At 37.2% G+C, this 18,231-nt stretch overlaps 1 protein-coding gene across 1 annotated transcript in view; it reads right to left on the reverse strand.

The window, feature by feature from the left end:
• Positions 1–1,967: 1,967 nt before the first annotated feature.
• LOC107707593 (voltage-dependent R-type calcium channel subunit alpha-1E-like) overlaps positions 1,968–18,231 on the reverse strand; it is a 26,949-nt gene continuing 10,685 nt past the window's right edge. Inside the window, exons 12-28 of the mRNA XM_016511670.1 lie at positions 16,912–17,022; positions 16,670–16,762; positions 16,304–16,414; positions 15,090–15,155; positions 14,847–14,938; positions 14,497–14,665; positions 14,086–14,213; positions 13,376–13,472; positions 11,126–11,231; positions 10,918–11,025; positions 10,593–10,693; positions 10,209–10,315; positions 9,250–9,373; positions 6,940–7,068; positions 6,028–6,169; positions 5,512–5,687; positions 1,968–4,601 (exon numbers count right to left, since the gene is read on the reverse strand). Coding sequence (XP_016367156.1) covers positions 4,110–4,601; positions 5,512–5,687; positions 6,028–6,169; positions 6,940–7,068; positions 9,250–9,373; positions 10,209–10,315; positions 10,593–10,693; positions 10,918–11,025; positions 11,126–11,231; positions 13,376–13,472; positions 14,086–14,213; positions 14,497–14,665; positions 14,847–14,938; positions 15,090–15,155; positions 16,304–16,414; positions 16,670–16,762; positions 16,912–17,022 — 2,352 coding nt within the window. The 3' untranslated portion in view covers positions 1,968–4,109. The remainder of the gene's footprint in view (positions 4,602–5,511; positions 5,688–6,027; positions 6,170–6,939; positions 7,069–9,249; positions 9,374–10,208; positions 10,316–10,592; positions 10,694–10,917; positions 11,026–11,125; positions 11,232–13,375; positions 13,473–14,085; positions 14,214–14,496; positions 14,666–14,846; positions 14,939–15,089; positions 15,156–16,303; positions 16,415–16,669; positions 16,763–16,911; positions 17,023–18,231) is intronic.

Below are 18,231 nucleotides of genomic sequence, written 5' to 3' on the forward strand. Positions count from 1 at the left end.
ATAGCGTTCTTGGCTTCACTCATCCATGAGCATGAAAGGCAGAATGCTTCAACTGTCAGTGTGGTATGTCTATATGGACTCTTCTCAAACCCTGGCACAATATTTTCATCTGATCTCAGAGTCTTTCTTCATCCACGAGCAGGGGGGTCAGTTAAGTCAGTAACAGTTTAGACTCAAAGCTGTTTTTATGTTCTATTGCAGTAGGCCAGCACTATTCATGTCATTTTGAAAGGTCTTGAGAAAATGTCAGGTTGGCAAATCTATGAACAGTCACCACATCATATGAGCTTTTAGGAATTAAAAATACTTTAAGAAGGGACAGTGTAAATTGCAAAATTGCAAAAACATTAGTAACAACAACAATAACAATAAAACTAACACTTATGCGCTGTTCGGGGTCATTTAAGACCCCAAATGAAGGTTGCTGAAATAATAATAAAAAGTTCCCTTTATCTAAATTACTTTGTCAACACTTGCTACCTCTTAAAAAAAAAAAAAAAAAAAAAGAATGACATATGCATGTTAGTGTGAAAAAGTCACACTCAGGATGTTCGGGATCTCTGGAGACCACACATCGAAACAAATGGGAAAAAAAGATAAAATAAATATTTTTCTTTTTAAATTTGTCAAATAATATCACTAAATCAGCAATAATGCAGAACACAAATACACAGAAATTAAGTGGCAACATACATCCTCACACAGGTGTACACCCTAAACGAACAGTGCATAAGGGTTAAATTAAATTAAAATGATCTATCTACCCACATCTATCTACCATCTACCCATGTCATCCAATATACTGTATCTACCCACATGTCCTATCTACCCATGCATGTATCTACCCATGTAACCATGTCTACCCATATATCTATCTATATATCTACTCATCTATCCATATCTCTAACCATATATCTACCCAGGTCTACCCATGTATCATCCCATCTACCATGTCAACCCATATATCTACCCATCTACCCATGTCTATCCATTTATCTACCCATATATCTATCCAATGTCTACCGATATACCCACAAATCTACTCATATATCTATTTACCCATATGTCTACCCATATATCCACCCATCTACCCATATATCTGCATATTTCTACCCATATATCTATCCAATGTTTACCTATATACCCATGTCTACCCATATTTTTTCCCCATGTGTCTACCCATATATGTAGATACCCACAAATCTACTCATATATTTCTTTACCCATGTCTACCCATCTACATGTCTATCCATATATATATACACCCATATATCTACCCAATGTCTACCCACATATCTATCTACCCACAAATCTACCCATATATCTACCCATGTGTCTACCCATACATCTACCCACGTCTAAACATCTACCCATCTATCTACTTATGTATATTCATATATCCATCTACCCATAAATCTACCAATATATCTATCTATCTATTAATCTACGCATATACACTTATATGTCTATCAATCCATCCATTCATCCATCCATCCAACCATCCATTTAACTGCCTACCCATCTCTTGTGGGATCACAAGAGATCTTTTTCCTCAGAAATGCTTCTAAAATGATCCTTACAGTCTAATGCTACATGCTTAGCACATTCGTGGGCATTCTCACTTTTTGTTTTTATAGAAAAACAGATGGTTGGGCTTTCAGGAAAGTGGGACATGCCAAATATAGACAGCAGCAGTAAATCATCCTCAACAACACACTGCTGAAGCGCTATAGAGAATCTCACAGTTTGAAATAGAGTTTATAAATAACCACGATACTGCCAATAGAGCCATACAGGACGGAAGAAATAGTTTTCAACACCCTCAGAGCTGACTGAAAACAGTATGCTAGATCAGAGAATCCACTCTAACCACTCACACATGGCATTGCATCCAGTATAAACTGTAAAACAAATCACACAGAACATCAACCATAAGATTTAGGAAGCAGAGACTGCTGCAATGGGAATCTATTTTTATTTAATATAATTCACAAGGCAGCGACCCCCAGCAGGCCATGAAGAACAAGTACCAAATACTCTCTATTCACATTTAGGAACATGTCAAGAAAACAAATTACAACACAACACATGATACAGAAATTCTCTTGAGGGGCAACTGATTTTAAAATGCTTATAATAAGATGCTGGAATATACAGAAACTAACCAAAGATCTTTATTAATTCAAAAATGCCATGTAATTATCTTTGTTTTGTTTGTTTCTTTGTATCATTTATGTGGAATCGAGAGAGGAGACCAGTCTGAGGAGGCATGTTGGGTGACCAATAACACTGGTTCCATACTTCTGCTACAATACTCAAAAGGCTAATATTACACCTTACGCCCATTTCCTACAGCTACTTTTCAGTCCCAGCTCACCATATTCAGGCTAAACGTACATTTTGAATTTTGCAAATGCATTCGCAAGAGCAGCTTTTCTGCTAGGCCTAGCACGTAAGAAGGAGGTGATGCTTCTCATCAATTTAAACTACAAGACTCATTCAGTTTCTATGCCGAACTATAAACGGAAATTCACAATAAACATTACAAATGAACCCGAAGGCAACAAACACTCACTGTAATTGCTTTCCCATTATTTTAATAGAGCTAGAGGGGTGAATCACAGTTAAACATGTACAGGTCATATCTTACCCTTTTTGTTGTTGTTGCTTTGAAATTATAATTTGCATAGGAAGCAAGGATCCCTATTTGTGTACCATTAAGATTATTTGCATTGTGACATTATTTTAAGGACATTATTTCCCCCAAATTCTCATGATTGCAATGCATCCAGAATTTTTTATTATCACAAGATTCTCATAAGACTCTCCTGTATTCATACTTCACAACTACAGTAAATATCCTTTTTTTTTTTGCATTTTGATATAATGTTCGCAACCCATTGTACTTTTGTATTGTATTTACTACACAAGTAAAAAATTCTATGTAGCAATGCAAAAATTCATAATGGTTGCTTGCATATTGGATTCTTCATTTTCTTTTCGCAAAATATAATAGTTTATTTTTCCTTTTGGCTTTGTGGTGAAATAATGACCCTGACAGTCTTTGTGAGATTCACCCCAAGAGAAACTTTAGAAATTTTCTTAAGGGTCAAGAATAATCAGCTAGAAAAGAATGAGATAAGTCTAATCAAACATAACACGGTGTATGTGAACCATTTCAAATGGATTGCATTACAAATAGTAAGGACAGGGATTGGTCATTTGTATTTATATTCTTTACAGAAAACATGGCTTGGAAACTTCTCAGTACATATACTGCCTGGATTTATAATATTTACATACGATACATGAGTCCTCCATATAGACTCCACTGTTAAAGGCCAGGACGTCACCTGGATCCACTTGCATTAACGTCATACACTATTTATCAGGCCCTTCACATTCCTGTTACCTTCACGGAATGTCAGTCATTATTACGATATGTAGTTAAAGGGGTATTTACCTCTCGTCATAGACCGACTGAACATCACTGCCTGCATTCTGAGTGTGAGTATTGGAGTGTATGCTTGTGCGTACCTCCTAAATAAACCTCCGACACAGGTAGCAGAACAATCAGGATGTCAAAGCCCCCGTTACGCATCTGTCATCTGCCCATCAGCCTCTGAAAATCATAAACAAGTGGCATCCACATGTACACTGCTGTATACCATGCCAGGAAAGGTCCATGTAAATGCTGTGTCTGAACACACTGTCCTTATTAGCAGTATACAGATTTTCTGCTGATGGGACATCTCAATATGTGGAGGCAGGTTTGGAAACCTGAGTGCGTTCAGGCAAGACCCAAATCCTGATGATGCTTTTGGATGCATCTGCATTAGCCAGCGCTTCATCCATGTGCGGGTTCAGAGAAAGTGTAAGGGCACAAACCCGATCTTCAACCTCAGTGTGTTCATGCTTGGACTGTTGATCATTTCAACATGTTTGCTGCTGTCCTTTCACCACAATCAGTTCTTTAGTATGGTTCTTCTGAGATGATTACACATCTCTGATTAGACTCTACATTCACAGACACACAAATAAACACATACAGGCATATTTTTTCCTTAGATCCAGGCACAAAGTTCAGAGGCATCAATCCGAACGTCAATCTAACACCGGTCATCCTCATCAGTGTCACTGAGAAGCTCGCAGCCTGACGTCCCCGACGTGGCTTGTGCTAGTCGTTTACGGAAATGTCCGTTAGGCACCTGCCAGGTGTGACGCAGTTGTGGAGCGGAGCTGATGGTGTTGGAGCGTCCCAGGCTGGTTGCCATGGCAGCCTCAAAAGTGAGAGTCTCCTTTACACCACTTGAGTTCGGACTATTAACGTCCTCCTGCAGTGGCAGGTATGGCTCCGAGATGTAGCGGTGAGGGGTGGAGTGGGCCATGGCGGTGCCTGGCCTCGTCCCGGTTGGTTCCTCCCCTTCCTCTGCGGACTGGGCCCGTGCCCGAACCTCCCCTTGTGTGGGTTGAGCACGGCACACTAATGGAGAGTAGGAGATGTGGGGCCGAGGCCGAGAAGGTGTCTGTGGGAGTTGACGGCGCCCTCGTGGCGTCCCTGAATCAGAAGTGGAAGGAACTGGGCTGCCTGAACTATTTCCCTATATGGATAAGAAGAGATGGGGTAAATGATTAAGGGTAAATATAGTGAGAGAGAAAGAGAGAAAGCAATGAGATGATGGAGGGAAGAAATAAAGGCATAATTATGTACATTACTGTTCAAAAGTTTGGTGTCTCTAAGATTTTGTAAAGTTGTTGTGGACAGAAGTTTCTTATGCTCACCAAGGCTACATTTATTTGATCACAAATATAGTAATATTTTATAAAAAAAAAATTTTGTAATATTAAAACAGTAATACTGTATTGTGAAATATTATTACAATTTAAAATAACTGTTTTCTATTTGAATATATTGTAAAATGTAATTTATTTCTTTGATGACAAAGTTGAATTTTCAGCAGCAATTTCTCCAGTCTTCAGTGTCACATGATCATTTGTCATAATAATTTTATTTTGCTGATGTGGTGCTCAGGGAACATATATTATTATAATCAATGTTAAAAGAAGTTGTGCTGCTTAATATTTTTTGTGGAAATCATGATGCATTTCAGGATTCAGGATTCTTTTATAAATAAAAAGTTCAAAAGAACTGCGTTTATTTGAAATTTAAATCTTTTGTAACATCGTAACATATTTTTTACTGTCACTTTTGATCAATTTAATTAATCCTTGTTGAATAAAAGTATTAATTTCCATCTCTAAACTTTTTAATGATACTGAAAGTCGGTGGGATTTTTTAAAGTCCAATCACTTAAAGAACTAATGGCTCACTTCTATTAAATTAACACCGTGATTTTATGATAATACCCGTAGCACAAATGGCACATGAAAAAGTGCAATACTCAGGATTAAGGGTTTGTTCAGATTACAAACCCTTAGCATTTCCTTTCCATAGCAAACACTAAATATTCTGCCAGGTCAGAGGGTGTGCACATGTGTTTGTGTCCTCACCTGTCTGAGGGTCGTGTGCTTCCTGCCCTCACTGGGCGATCGAGAGTGGCGTCTCTCCTGGGACTGACTCCTTTCCTCTGAGTTGCAGCGAGACACATCTGGAGACAGCAGGTGTCTTCGCTCTTTAGACCGTCCTCTCTCTTTGTCCACTGGCTCCCGCAGGCTTGACCTGACAGCTGCAAATGCACAAGCACAAGCAAATGTTAAGACAAGTGCAGACACAAAAATACACATAAATGTGGCCATAGCCTGGGCATCTTCATAAAGCACATACACATGTCCGATATCAATCCTGGTCCTGGGGACCCAGCAGTCTGCACATTTTGTATGTCTCTCTTATCTGATACACTCAATTTATTGAGCTCTCAACTGATGAGCGGATGAGCTGATGATCTGAATCAGGTGCGTTAAATAAGGGAGAGACCCCCAAGACCGGGATTTAATTATGTTTTTCAATATTAGTATTGACTTGGTACCAAAGTACCAGTGCTTTTGACATCCCTACTGCAAACTGACCTCTGAAGCTTCTTTGCCTGGGTCTTTCCAGTCTGTCTGGGCTCACCCTCTCCAGCGAGAACTCTTCCTGCCAGTCACCATTCACACACTGATCACCGATCGTGGAGAACGAGCGCTTCATCAGTTTGCTCTCTGAAGATACCTGCTGTACATGCACAAAATACAAAAACACATAGAGAACAAACAAAACACACACACAAACCCCAAGAGCACACATGCATCAACAAACAGAACACAAACACAGAGACAAAAATTAAACAAATTCATGTTATGCTGTAAGATTTACACATTCTCTCTCTTTGAAACCGTACATAGTGACATTAAACAATGTAAATGAAATGAGTTTCTGTATAAAAAAGTTTCTGAACTGAGCTCTAACAAAGGCAACCACCACCTCCTTACATTCCCTGCTGGAAAAAACAGGTTGGTCAAGCTGGTTAAGATGGTTTGTTTCTGGTAGCTGGTTACACCATAGGTCCCTACTAAATTAAATAAGGTGGTCCACCAGTTTTAAAAATTAAATCATATATAATATTAATAATTATTTTATACACTAATAATATATCAATATTATATTACTTTTATATTTATATAGATGATCAAAACTAAATAATCAAATATATTTATATAACTAGAATATTTTCAGAATTCATATTTTAAACACTATGATTCCATATTAATATTCTCAGAGGTTTTGCTACATAAACATGTTACCAAATCAAATCAGAAGCTGGTTTTAGTTTGAATTTCCAGCAGGGTTACACATTACATTCCCACCAAATCACAAACTACACCTTTCTATTCACTGCTTCCATTCTCTCTTTGGGATCAACTGCAACGCTGACGCTAACCACAGAGCAGATTTAGACAGAGCAGCTAGTTATCGCTAGGCTATGCGAACACAGGTAGTACCTGTGGCTCTATCGCCAGGCGAGGCATGGAAGAGGCTCGGATAGAGACGCCTCTCCCTGGCACTTGCAGAGGATCGACCTGCATGCTAGTGGGGCACAGCGGACTGCTAAATTCTTTGTGCTCGGGCACCTACGCAGTTAGAAAGAGAAAAACCGGGGAGGAGGGAAAGACATTCAGTCCACAACACTTAGTAGCTCTAAAGTCCCATTCACACCAAAAGCGATAACAATAGCTATAACGATAACTATATTTGCGTTCACACCAGCATTTTTTTTTAAGCTTAACGTACACACTCCAGTTTTAAAATGAACGTACAACGATGTAAGTGACCTGCTGTTGTTTTACGTTTTGCAAAGACACCAAAACGTTTTGCAAAGACACTGAAACTGATATCCTACATGAGATAAAGACGAAAGAGTTAAGAGAATCCGTCACTCTGCTAATAGAGTTTCGCGTTTGAAGACAAATTTATGCATTAATGCATTTACACGGCTTTAACCAGCAGATGTCTTCAGCATGCCTTGTTTTGAGCATATCAGTAAATCTAGCTAGCAACCCTCTACATTGCGAGTAAATCACTCGCATATGCGACTAAATCTTCACTCTGGCGACTAAATGATGTCTAATATTAGCCAATTGCTAATAAATTCTCAGATTTTACTCGCCAGTGTGTGAGTTGGAGGCTAAGTTGTGTCTGTGTATGTATGTGTATGTGTGTGTATATATGTATATGTGTATGTATATATTTATCAGTCTGGCGAGTAAACAAAAAAATTTACTAGCCAATGGCGATTCAATTGCCAAAGTGTTCGTAGAGGGCTGGCTAGTGTAATCTATTTGATTTAACATTGAATTTAGCTAATGCAGTCAATGTAGCGGAATAGTGCAACGCCAAAGGAGGCAAGACAATGTTGTCGAAACTAGTGCTGTATACATGAGGTAGTTTTATGTTTTCATGTTACTCTGTTTGCTCTGTAGAACTTCTCCGCGATGTCTTCTGCTATTTTAATGCGCAAGCCCTAAATTCAAATAAAGTCTTTCAGTGTTTTATTGTTCATCAGCTGTAAAAACTATTCTGAAATTGATCCCAACAATATTGTTTTCCTATATCGTTATAGTTGTGGTGTGAACTTTGCTATTCTCCTCAATTTAGAATGATTTTTATAACTTAGTTATCATTGACGTTCTTGGTGTGAACAGGCCTCAAATATCATCGCATTGTTAGGAGTGGACATAGAATAAAAATGCAAGGTTATGTACTAAAGTCAAAATAACCTGGCTAATCTTATACTCCTTTTTAGGAGCAAGTATTTATTTAAAGATAAGAAAAGATAAGCTTATATCCAAAAATGTCATAGAGGAAAAGTAAAGTGGCAAGAGGGAAGCACCATAAGCACAACATAGAGCCAATACGTATAAGCAACTCAAAGGGGGTGTAGAAAGTTTCAAAGCAGAAGCCACACATATTGTGCATACACACAAGCGCTCTTGCACAAAAGAGTTCCAAGCATAAACCAACTTAAAATCCCATAAGACATCTAGTGTTACATCACAGTTCATGGCAGAGAGTTACATCACAGTTCATGGCAGAGAGGCAAAGAAAAAGCTACCAGGAGGGGTAGAAAATAAAAGTACAGATAAGAGCACAGAAACACATCTAAGCTTGTGTATAACTGCTCACTGGTTATATAAGTGCTGGAAGTTATCTGGACCTGGCAGTCTAACCTTGAGAAACCACATCAATACACCCTTCCAAATTAAAAAAAAAAACAGCTCTCTAAAATCTCTCCCTTTACAAGGCCAGAAGGCAAATAATAAAGGGATGACAATAAAGCTGCAAATGTGAAAAGAAAATGAGTTAGGAAAAGTAGAAGCATAATGCAGGATTGTGAATCAGGGAGGTGATTTCCATGCAGATGACTTTCTGATAGATTAAATATCAATGCCAATTACAGTCTGTGCTTTGCAAATCATATCTCAAAATTAAGACTCTGAAAAGTTTGTTTCACTTTTCTATTCCTAAAACTTTTACAAATTGATCAGTGTCTGGCTGTGTGGTATTCAGACCCTGTTACCATTTGTATCAGTTTTCCAAACTGAATTATTCATAAATCGCTAGGGAATTGACTGAGAATGAGCCTGAATTCACATACAGTTTCAGAATTTTAAATAGATTGTGAATTTGAATGTTGTTTCAGTAACAAAGTAGCCATCAGGTATTTCATGCACATGTATAAAATAATGAATAAAACACATCATGCAAGACATGTCAAGGTGAGATGTTTTTTTTGTGTATTTAGTTTCTCCTACCATACTCTGAAGGTGATACTGGTGTTGGTATTCATCCCTCTCTTCCATGCTGTCTTGGGCCAAGGGCTGCATGAAGAGATCTTGAGGGGAGATGGGACTCAGTGCCACAAACCCACCTCTACTCCTGAGGAAACAACAGAGAAACTTGTCAGCTATGTTCATGTTGGCTTGTACCGCAAATAGGTTGCAAACTGTGGGTCCAAACATTGTTTTTGGCGATCAGAAATAAGATTTTTAGCACAATTCATTTCAAATGTTTGCGACATTGTGATTGAATATAATTAAAAAGATCAAGACCTCAAGCTGACCCAAGCTGGGACAGGTCAAAACGATCATTTTAAGAAGGGGGATATAAACATTTGATGCATAAAAAAAACTATATATTTTTTTATTATATAGCATAACATGTAACCGATAGGTAAATTGTATATTATGTAAAAGTATATATAACATTTTAATCTTTATTACAAAAATTGTGATTGTGTCTCTAATGCTTTAAAATACTGCACTGTATTGTGTATATACAGTGTATATACAGGAGCAGACCAGGGTTATTATTAACCCTAACCCTATAAGCTAAAACTAAAACCATGACAAAACATTTTCACTACTTAAAATATACATCAACTGAAATATATTTCAGCTAGTTGCCAAAGCAACATTTCTCATTTGAATTTAATTTAAGCTGAAGTACTAAAACAACAAACTAAAATAAACTAAAACTCAATTATAGAACTATATATTAATATATAACATATAAAAAATAATAATACAAATTACAAAAACAACAAAAAATTACTTAATTAAAAATAAAATGAAAACGGAAAATTCAAAATCTTAAAAACGATATTAGTATATCAATGATACTAAAATAAGGCTGGTTCAGACAGATACAGGGTGAATGTACTGTAAGTACACACACACACACACACACACACACACACAACATGTCTAATTACAGGGCAGATCCTGCACTGTGGGACAGGAATGGCAGAGCTTTGGCACTGCAGAGAATGTCCTGTGGCAGTGAAGATGCATCCATGCGTTGGAACATCGGTGCATGTTTCTGCAAGACAACATTAGATGGTCAGCACAATCTTTCCAACAACACAGTGATCCAGTACCCCAAAAAACAGTACATCTTTTTCAACTTTAGGAAGTTTACACTTCAAATTGAGATATAAAAGTTTTTTTGTTATGCGTCTTCTTTAGTAAAATGAACAGCATTCTATACAGTTAGATATATGGCATTGGCAATGTCAATGTTGCAAGCAGATTGAATAGGCATGAAAAGTCTTTAGCTCTGAAGTTCTAGTGCTGTAGAAAGTAAAAGACATCTTTACCTGTTCCTCAAGCTGTTGCCGGAGCTTCTTAGCTTTGTTCTGCTTGTAGTAGTCCATGATCATCATGGCTGCATAAATCTTCCCAATGGTCATGTCACTGGCTGGAAGAAAGATTTGTTTGTTGTGGAAAACTAAGATTTCTATGCCGGCTGCAAATTACACTCACTTTCTGTGGAGTTAGTGGGCGCCCCTAGTGGCCAATAATGGCGCAACAAGCTAAACTGTCAAGTTCAAGGTGAATTATACTCAGAAAATGTAAATAAAATGCTGTTAAATCTTTAAGAAAATATATATATATAAAAAAATTCTCACTCAGATCTCTCACCTTTGTGGATGGGTACAAGCAGATCAAGAGATTTCTGGGAGAGGTGTGGCCAGATGACACTGATTTCCTTCTGCAATTCTATGTCCATCTGACCCCTGTCCTCACCCCCTGATACACAAAGACCATTTAACTAATATTACTGTGGAAAAAAAGACAAATCACAGGATGTTTGATCTTTACAAAACTGAAAATTAGCAGTAGTGGCAACCTCGAGCGATTTTAATGTCCAGCGCGGTGCGTATCAGGGCCATAAGAGTGGAGGTGAAGTGGACGGACATGTCTTCATCCACTGGCATGTTCATCAGAACCAACCGCTGAGAGATAGTCACCATAAGGACAGAAGACAATTGAAACACAAGTATTGCAAAGCTTGGGAGTGAGCATGTTTTTAAAATAGTGATTTAATAGTCATCTAGGTTTAGTTGTCTTTTAACTTCTACAGTTAACACTAAGACGACGTCACAACATCAGACATTCATGCACACAGTTGAAACACATATACTGGATAGAGACAGATTAGAGATTTATGCATTGAAATTGTAAAAGGATCACACTTTATGAATATGCCCTTTGCAATATGTCTTTAACACTGGAATAAATGTCAGGGTAATGACAGTGTTTTGAAGACGTTAAAGTGACATATTCAAATAAAGTATCATTGGTGGATGTACAGGGACTTCACGGTAGGATGATTAAAAGACAATGACAAAGAATAACATCACTGATCTTCTACAAATTATAATATAACTATATGTATTGTAATTATTTGACATACAATGGTCCTAAAACCCTTAAGTTGTCACTGCATTAGAAAAAATTAAACCAAGTGCAAACTTTTAGCTAACTTGTGTTTCACAAATCATTCTCACTTGGTTCAATATGCTTTTACATAATGCAAAGATACAGAATTCATATTCTTTTAGTTTAAAGTGTCCAAATACATCTTCAGGACACTATAACTACGGCCCCGAGCTTGAGCCTCTTGAAACCAAGCAGACTTCATTCAAATTGTAATACTGCAGACTACCTTATACGCCACTTTGGAGGGGCATTTCTTGCCCAGGCCAAGCGGTGGCGACATGCAGGTCAGCATCTCGTACATATCAGTGTAATGAATACGGCCGCTAGGAGGGGGCAGTCACCAGGGGCAATGTGATGAAGAAGAGGAGGAGGAGGAAGAATTGGGCATTCCCAAGGAACGAGGGAGGAGAGGAAGATTGGCGTAGAGGAAAAAGGAAACAACAGAAAAGATAGAGGGAGAAGGAAGAGACAGGAAAGGGAAGGTCATTTTAATGTGTTTCATACTTAAGAAAAGAAAAACTGTCAAAAAGGGAAACTGATTAAACATAGAGGTGAGGTCAGGTGGAGGACTTTCTATGCAATGCCGGCATAGAAGAGGCTAAAGGAGAGAAAATATTAAAACAGCCAAAGATCTGATGAGTCAAGCAGGTGGATCTGAGGATTTGACTGGCTGTATTATAAAAGGAAGCACTGCTATTATAATAAATTAACACACAAGGAGCATTGTGCTTAGAGTCAGAAATTAACAAGGGCTCTGGTTAAAAATGGCAGCAAAAAAAAAAAAAAAAATTAAAGACTTGTTGAAAATCTAATTTTTTTTATGTATGTGTATGTGCGTATAAATAATATTTATTAAATATAATACACACATATAAAAAATAATCAAAAAAAATATAGTGAAATATAAAAATACAAATACTATATGTGTGTGTGTGTGTGTGATTAAATGTAATATATAAATATAATATAAAATATATAATTGTTTTATATAATGTGTTAAGATTAAATATATAAATTATTTAATTCTAATACAAAATATAAAATGGTAACATGCATGTTTTTTATAATAAAAAAAGTTTAAAATGTGCCCTCATAAGGTAAAAACAGCCAAAAAGCAAATATTTCCCCTTTAAAAATTAATTTTAATATTATTTTATTAATTAAAGTTAATTTATAAAGTCAAGTTAATGTAGGTCAGGGGAGAGATGAACATAATGTTCTCTTGATTTACAAACAGGTGAGGCAATGGCGAACATGAGGAGTCTGCCCTCCTCTAACCTAAAACCCACATTTATGCAATAATGGTCAATAAAAGCCCCAAATCCAATTCAGACACAGAGAGACTGAATCCCTACTGACATCCATTGGCAGTGTTAGATATTATCTAATGGAGTTCACTGATGGATGGCTCTCAGTGTTATTAACTGCAGCAGTTATTCACACTTCAGGAGAGGGACACGGGCCAAAGGGATGAGTTGTCTCTCTGTGCGCTGAGCTCTTGTCTCTGCCAGTCTTTGACCCGGTGGAAAGTAGCACTGGAGTAGATCACGGAAACGAGAAGGGGGTGAGGGGTGTTATCTAGAGAAGGAGTGGGGAATGATAAAAGGAGAGGAGGAGAGAGAGGCAGAGGGGTAGTTTTTTTGTGGGTGAGCCAAACCTTGCATGCCACCCTGTAGGGACAATTCTTTCCAAAGCCCAGTGGAGGTGATATTGTGCGTACTACTTTGTACATCTCCTTATAGTGTAGTTTTCCACTGGAGAAGGAAATACTGGCCGTTAACAGTAAATTAGACAACTTCGAGATAAATGTAGTAGGAGTGGTTATTTTTCATGAAATACATTTTAAAGGGGTCATACCATACATTAAACCAAAAACCATCATGATACAGCTATTCCATTTTACACCCTTTCTCTGAATTGTAGAATCAAACTGCTGTAATTTTGCAGCTGTAATTTTCAAAATAAATGCTCAGACAACCATTTTCTGCAGGTTAGTGTCAGTAAATGAGGTCCAAATTCAGCAAGAGTTTGCTTTCTTAGTGTGATTAACTCTTTAATCTCAAAAGACCAAAGAACATGTGAAAATTCCTCATGATATGACCCCTTTAAATAATCCTGTAAGGTTACAAATTAGTGTAAAGAAAGAAACAGAAACATTAATGACAAAGCAAATTTCCCTGAAAATTTTATTTAAATATGACATTCATTAGGCATACGTTTAAAAAAAATTGTAAATAAACAATTGTATGTATTTATAAATACCTTATAATCAATGAAATATTATGTTGCAGAATGAGAAAATAAATCTTTTTTGACATCTGTGATGCATGTGATCAACTGAAAGGAGTGGAATGCTGTATCTCTCACCATGCTGCACGGTCATACTCTCCCCAGATCCGTACAAACTCATCCAAGTGGTGAGGACCCAGAATGGACGAGTCACGTGTCAGGTACTCAAAATTATCCATAATCACGGCCACAAACAGATTTAGCATCTAAAAGAGCGTTAGAGATGTGAAAATAGAGACAGCGAAATAGACAGAAAGCAGAAAGGTATTCAGAGTGAGCTTCAGAGTGTTAAGCAGTGGTGGATATTCATGTTTTCAATGATGCTAGTTTCATTTTAATCAAAATTTTTGAATGTTTTTTTTTTTTTCATTTTAAAATCTCACCATATATATTTTATGTGCCAAAAAAATGGATTTGGTGTGAATAGGTTCTGAGTGTACAGGTTTGTAACGCTGAGTATTTGTGTCATTAAAATGAATTGCATCTCACCAGAAAAGAACTGAAGAAGATGAAGGAGACAAAGTAGAAGTATGCAAACTCGGTACCACAATCTTTTTTCTCATTTGTTGTTGAGTTGTTGAGAGACTCATCTTTTTCACATTCCTTCTCTCCTAAACACGATAACATGATTTCCTGCCATGACTCACCTGTTGCACTCCTAAACACACACACACACACACACACACACACACACACACATATGTATATCATTAATTAAGTCACATTTATTCATCCCCAAAGGGTGGACTGCTTCATTGTATTAGCTTCCTAGTAAAATAATTAACATGCCATAAAATGTAGCACCCATTTTTTACAACAAAAAAAGAAGTTAATCTTACCTAAACAACAGCATGAGTGCACCAAAAAATGTCTTAAAGTTATTGTGTTCGTTGATATGGCTTTTTGGATTTAGCTTGATGTTGCCGAATACCTTTAGTGAAATTACAAACACATAAAAGGTGTCCGTCACATTTTCAGGCTTAACGAGTTAAAGTAATAAAAAAAGGTGGGAAAAAAAACAAAGGAAGAGACAGAGAGAAGAATATAAAAATGGACAGTCTGGGGACAAAGACAACCTTTACCTGCATGCCAATGATGGCATAGATGAAAAACAGCATGGCGATTAGCAGACAGACATATGGTAGAGCCTGCAAGACGAATCTCATGTTAAACACTAAACTCAAACATTTATATTAAATTATATTTATTTACATTTCCTGATGAGAATACCTGTGCTTGCAAAGCAGTTCAAAAATATTGTGTTAAAGTTTTAGGTAGAACAACTATTTCCATTAATAAACTATGCAACCCAGATGCTTGATAAAGACCCATCATTATTCAATAATGTGCAAATATTACAATTACATAACTGCTGGTAGTTACTGAATAGCAAGAACAAAAGTTCAAAGCTTACAAAAAACACAAAGCAAATTAAAGTTGAAATTATCTACAAAACAAAGGTTTAATGGTTTAAAGTGGAAGTAACATTTTGTAAAAAAAACAAAACAAAAAAAACAATACAGTGCAAAACTTTGAGTGGCTTTTATGAAACTGCAGAACAGCAGAACTCTGAATCTATTCTCTAAAAGAAAATATTCTATAATAGGCATCTTTGGTTAAAATAAAAGCAAATAGAGTTTTTAGAAGTTAAAAAAGAAGAATAAGGCCCCGATCAGACAGAACGCATTTTTCAGGTTTGAAAACACGAGGCGCACCACACTGCCTTTTTTTGGTTGATTTTTTTTAATTTATGAAAAGAGCAGTGCGCTGCGTTTATTTTTATGTTGCCAGGAAACTACGGAATCAGCTGTCCTGTCAGTCTAATCAAGGATTAGCACGAGTGCTCTAAAATCTTTGGTTTGCTGTTAAGTAAACTGTCATATTAGCAGAAACTTAAAAAAAAATAATACAGCCCTGCGACAGCCACCACAAGTTTCTCTTCCATCATTGCAGTCTCCGGACTTCTCAAGCAACTGTAAACTTTCGTCACCACAATGGAAGGCGTTGGACATTAAAAAAAAAACAAAAAAAAAAAAACGAGAATGACACCGGGCGCTTTTCTGCTTAGAGTCGCTTTTTTTCAATTTCAGGAGCTCCGAGCACTCCTACAAAAACGTGAGGCGCAGCTGGCGGCTAAATCGCGAGGCGCCCGGGGCGCATAAAAAGCGCACATAATGCTCACTGCCTATAGAAAACAATTAAAAAAAGGTGCCTCTCACTGTAAAAAACACATTCTGTCTGATTGGGGCCTAAGGCATTTCAATGTAGTGCTACTGCAGTAAAAGCCATGCCTGACCTTGAAAGACTGGACAAAAGTCCAAAGCAGAATACGGATGGTGTAGCCCTGACGCAGAAGTTTAATCAGCCGAGCTGCCCGGAATAACTTCAGGAAGCCCATATTAAAACTCTGCAAACCAATCAGAACACAGAGGTGATTGTTTATGCAAATAAATACTGGACACAACCCAATCTGAATTCAAAGGTCACTGCTTGTTGAAATAAATACTGAGCACATAGCAATCACAATCTCCTGCACAAAGGAGCTTGCTCGTGCAAATAAATACTGGCTAAAAAGCAATTAGAATACGTATGTAATTGCTCATGCATATGACTACTGCCCACAAAGAACACATACTGTATATGAGGCTGATTGATTTCTCACTTTTGCTGTGTGGACTTTGTCAACCACAATTTCAGTGATGCTTCCTAGAACTGTGATGAAGTCAAATATATTCCATGTGTCTCTGAAATAATTCTGAAAGATATAAAAGTAATAATGAATGCTAGAAATGCATTTCATTGTATATATACAGTATATACTGTATATGTACAGTGTATATAAATATATATATATAGAAAGAAAGAAAGAAAGAAAGAGTTATCATATTTCCAGTGTTTACTTACCATAATACCAAATGCCAGGATCTTGAGAACACATTCCACAGTGAAAATAACAGTGAAAACAGTGTTGAGGTATTTTAGTACATTGTCATAGCCGTCAATAGGGTCATGATGCTGATAGAAAGCAAAAAAGAGAGACAAACAGAAAGGTTTTATTTTTTTCCACTAGTTTTATATATAACTTATTTTTACAATTTACATATCTATCTATCCATCCATCCATCCTTCAATCCGTCCATCCATCCATCTATCTATCTATCTATCTATCTATCTATCTATCTAATAACCACATCCTAGCAAACACTCAAAACACCTTAGCAATTATTTGGTAATGTCCTAACAACCACCCATAATGCCTTAGCAACTGTCTAGCAACATACAGTAACACCCAAGCAGCAACAGGCTTGCAACTGCCACCCAAAATAGCTTAGCAACCAGAAAAGCACCAAAGCAACAAATGAGCAACACCCCAGCAACCACCTAGAAACCAGGGCCATTGAGTGAGAGAGAGTTGTGTCATCTCCATTCACTCCAATAGACCATTTTGTTTTTTATGGCAATGGTGGATCATGGAGCCTATACTATACTGCACACTTGCAGCAGATGAGACCATTGTCTGGGACAGTCTACTGGATTAGTTATCATTATCATAAAATAATTTCTCTTAATGCAGTTTCAACTATCGTTGTGTAATTCGAGAAAACGCTTCTTTTGAACTTCCTATTGGTGTGATCTTTGTGGAAAAGTGCAAACACCGAAGTATGATTACATCACTTTTTTTGTTGTTGCTGTTGTTGTAGTCTTTACAGCCATATTTAGATTTTTACCCCTGCAAGGACATTCAGATGATGCCAACTCTGAATCAACATACAAAATGTTTTTTTGTAACATTACTTCATCACAGTCACATTTGATAACAGATTTGTAATGTAGAAACTAGTGCTGTGCGGTATACCGGTTCATACTGAATACCGGTGTTTATTTTTGTTATGATATGAATTTTTAAAATACCACAATACCGGTGTATGTCAAAAGCAAATTATGCTCCCTTCGAACTGGTTTTCTTTCAAATACAAATCTTTGTAATCCCAGGCTATTAAACAACGTTTGGAACGCGACACTATTTGAGAGGGGTCCCTTTTCACTGTTGCACTGTGGTGAGGACACAGCTGTATGTGTTACTAAGCGTGAAAGTTCCGAAACTGAAGCTGTAGAACTAATAGAACGTGATGACACAGCAGAACTCATCCACAATATCCACATTGACCGCCACAAATATCCACCGCCCCCTGCCATCAGCTCCCGCGTCTCACACACACGAGC

The sequence above is a fragment of the Sinocyclocheilus rhinocerous genome, unplaced genomic scaffold (genome assembly GCF_001515625.1).
Source record: "Sinocyclocheilus rhinocerous isolate Xijiao unplaced genomic scaffold, SAMN03320098_v1.1 scaffold1166, whole genome shotgun sequence".
Taxonomy (NCBI): domain Eukaryota; kingdom Metazoa; phylum Chordata; class Actinopteri; order Cypriniformes; family Cyprinidae; genus Sinocyclocheilus; species Sinocyclocheilus rhinocerous.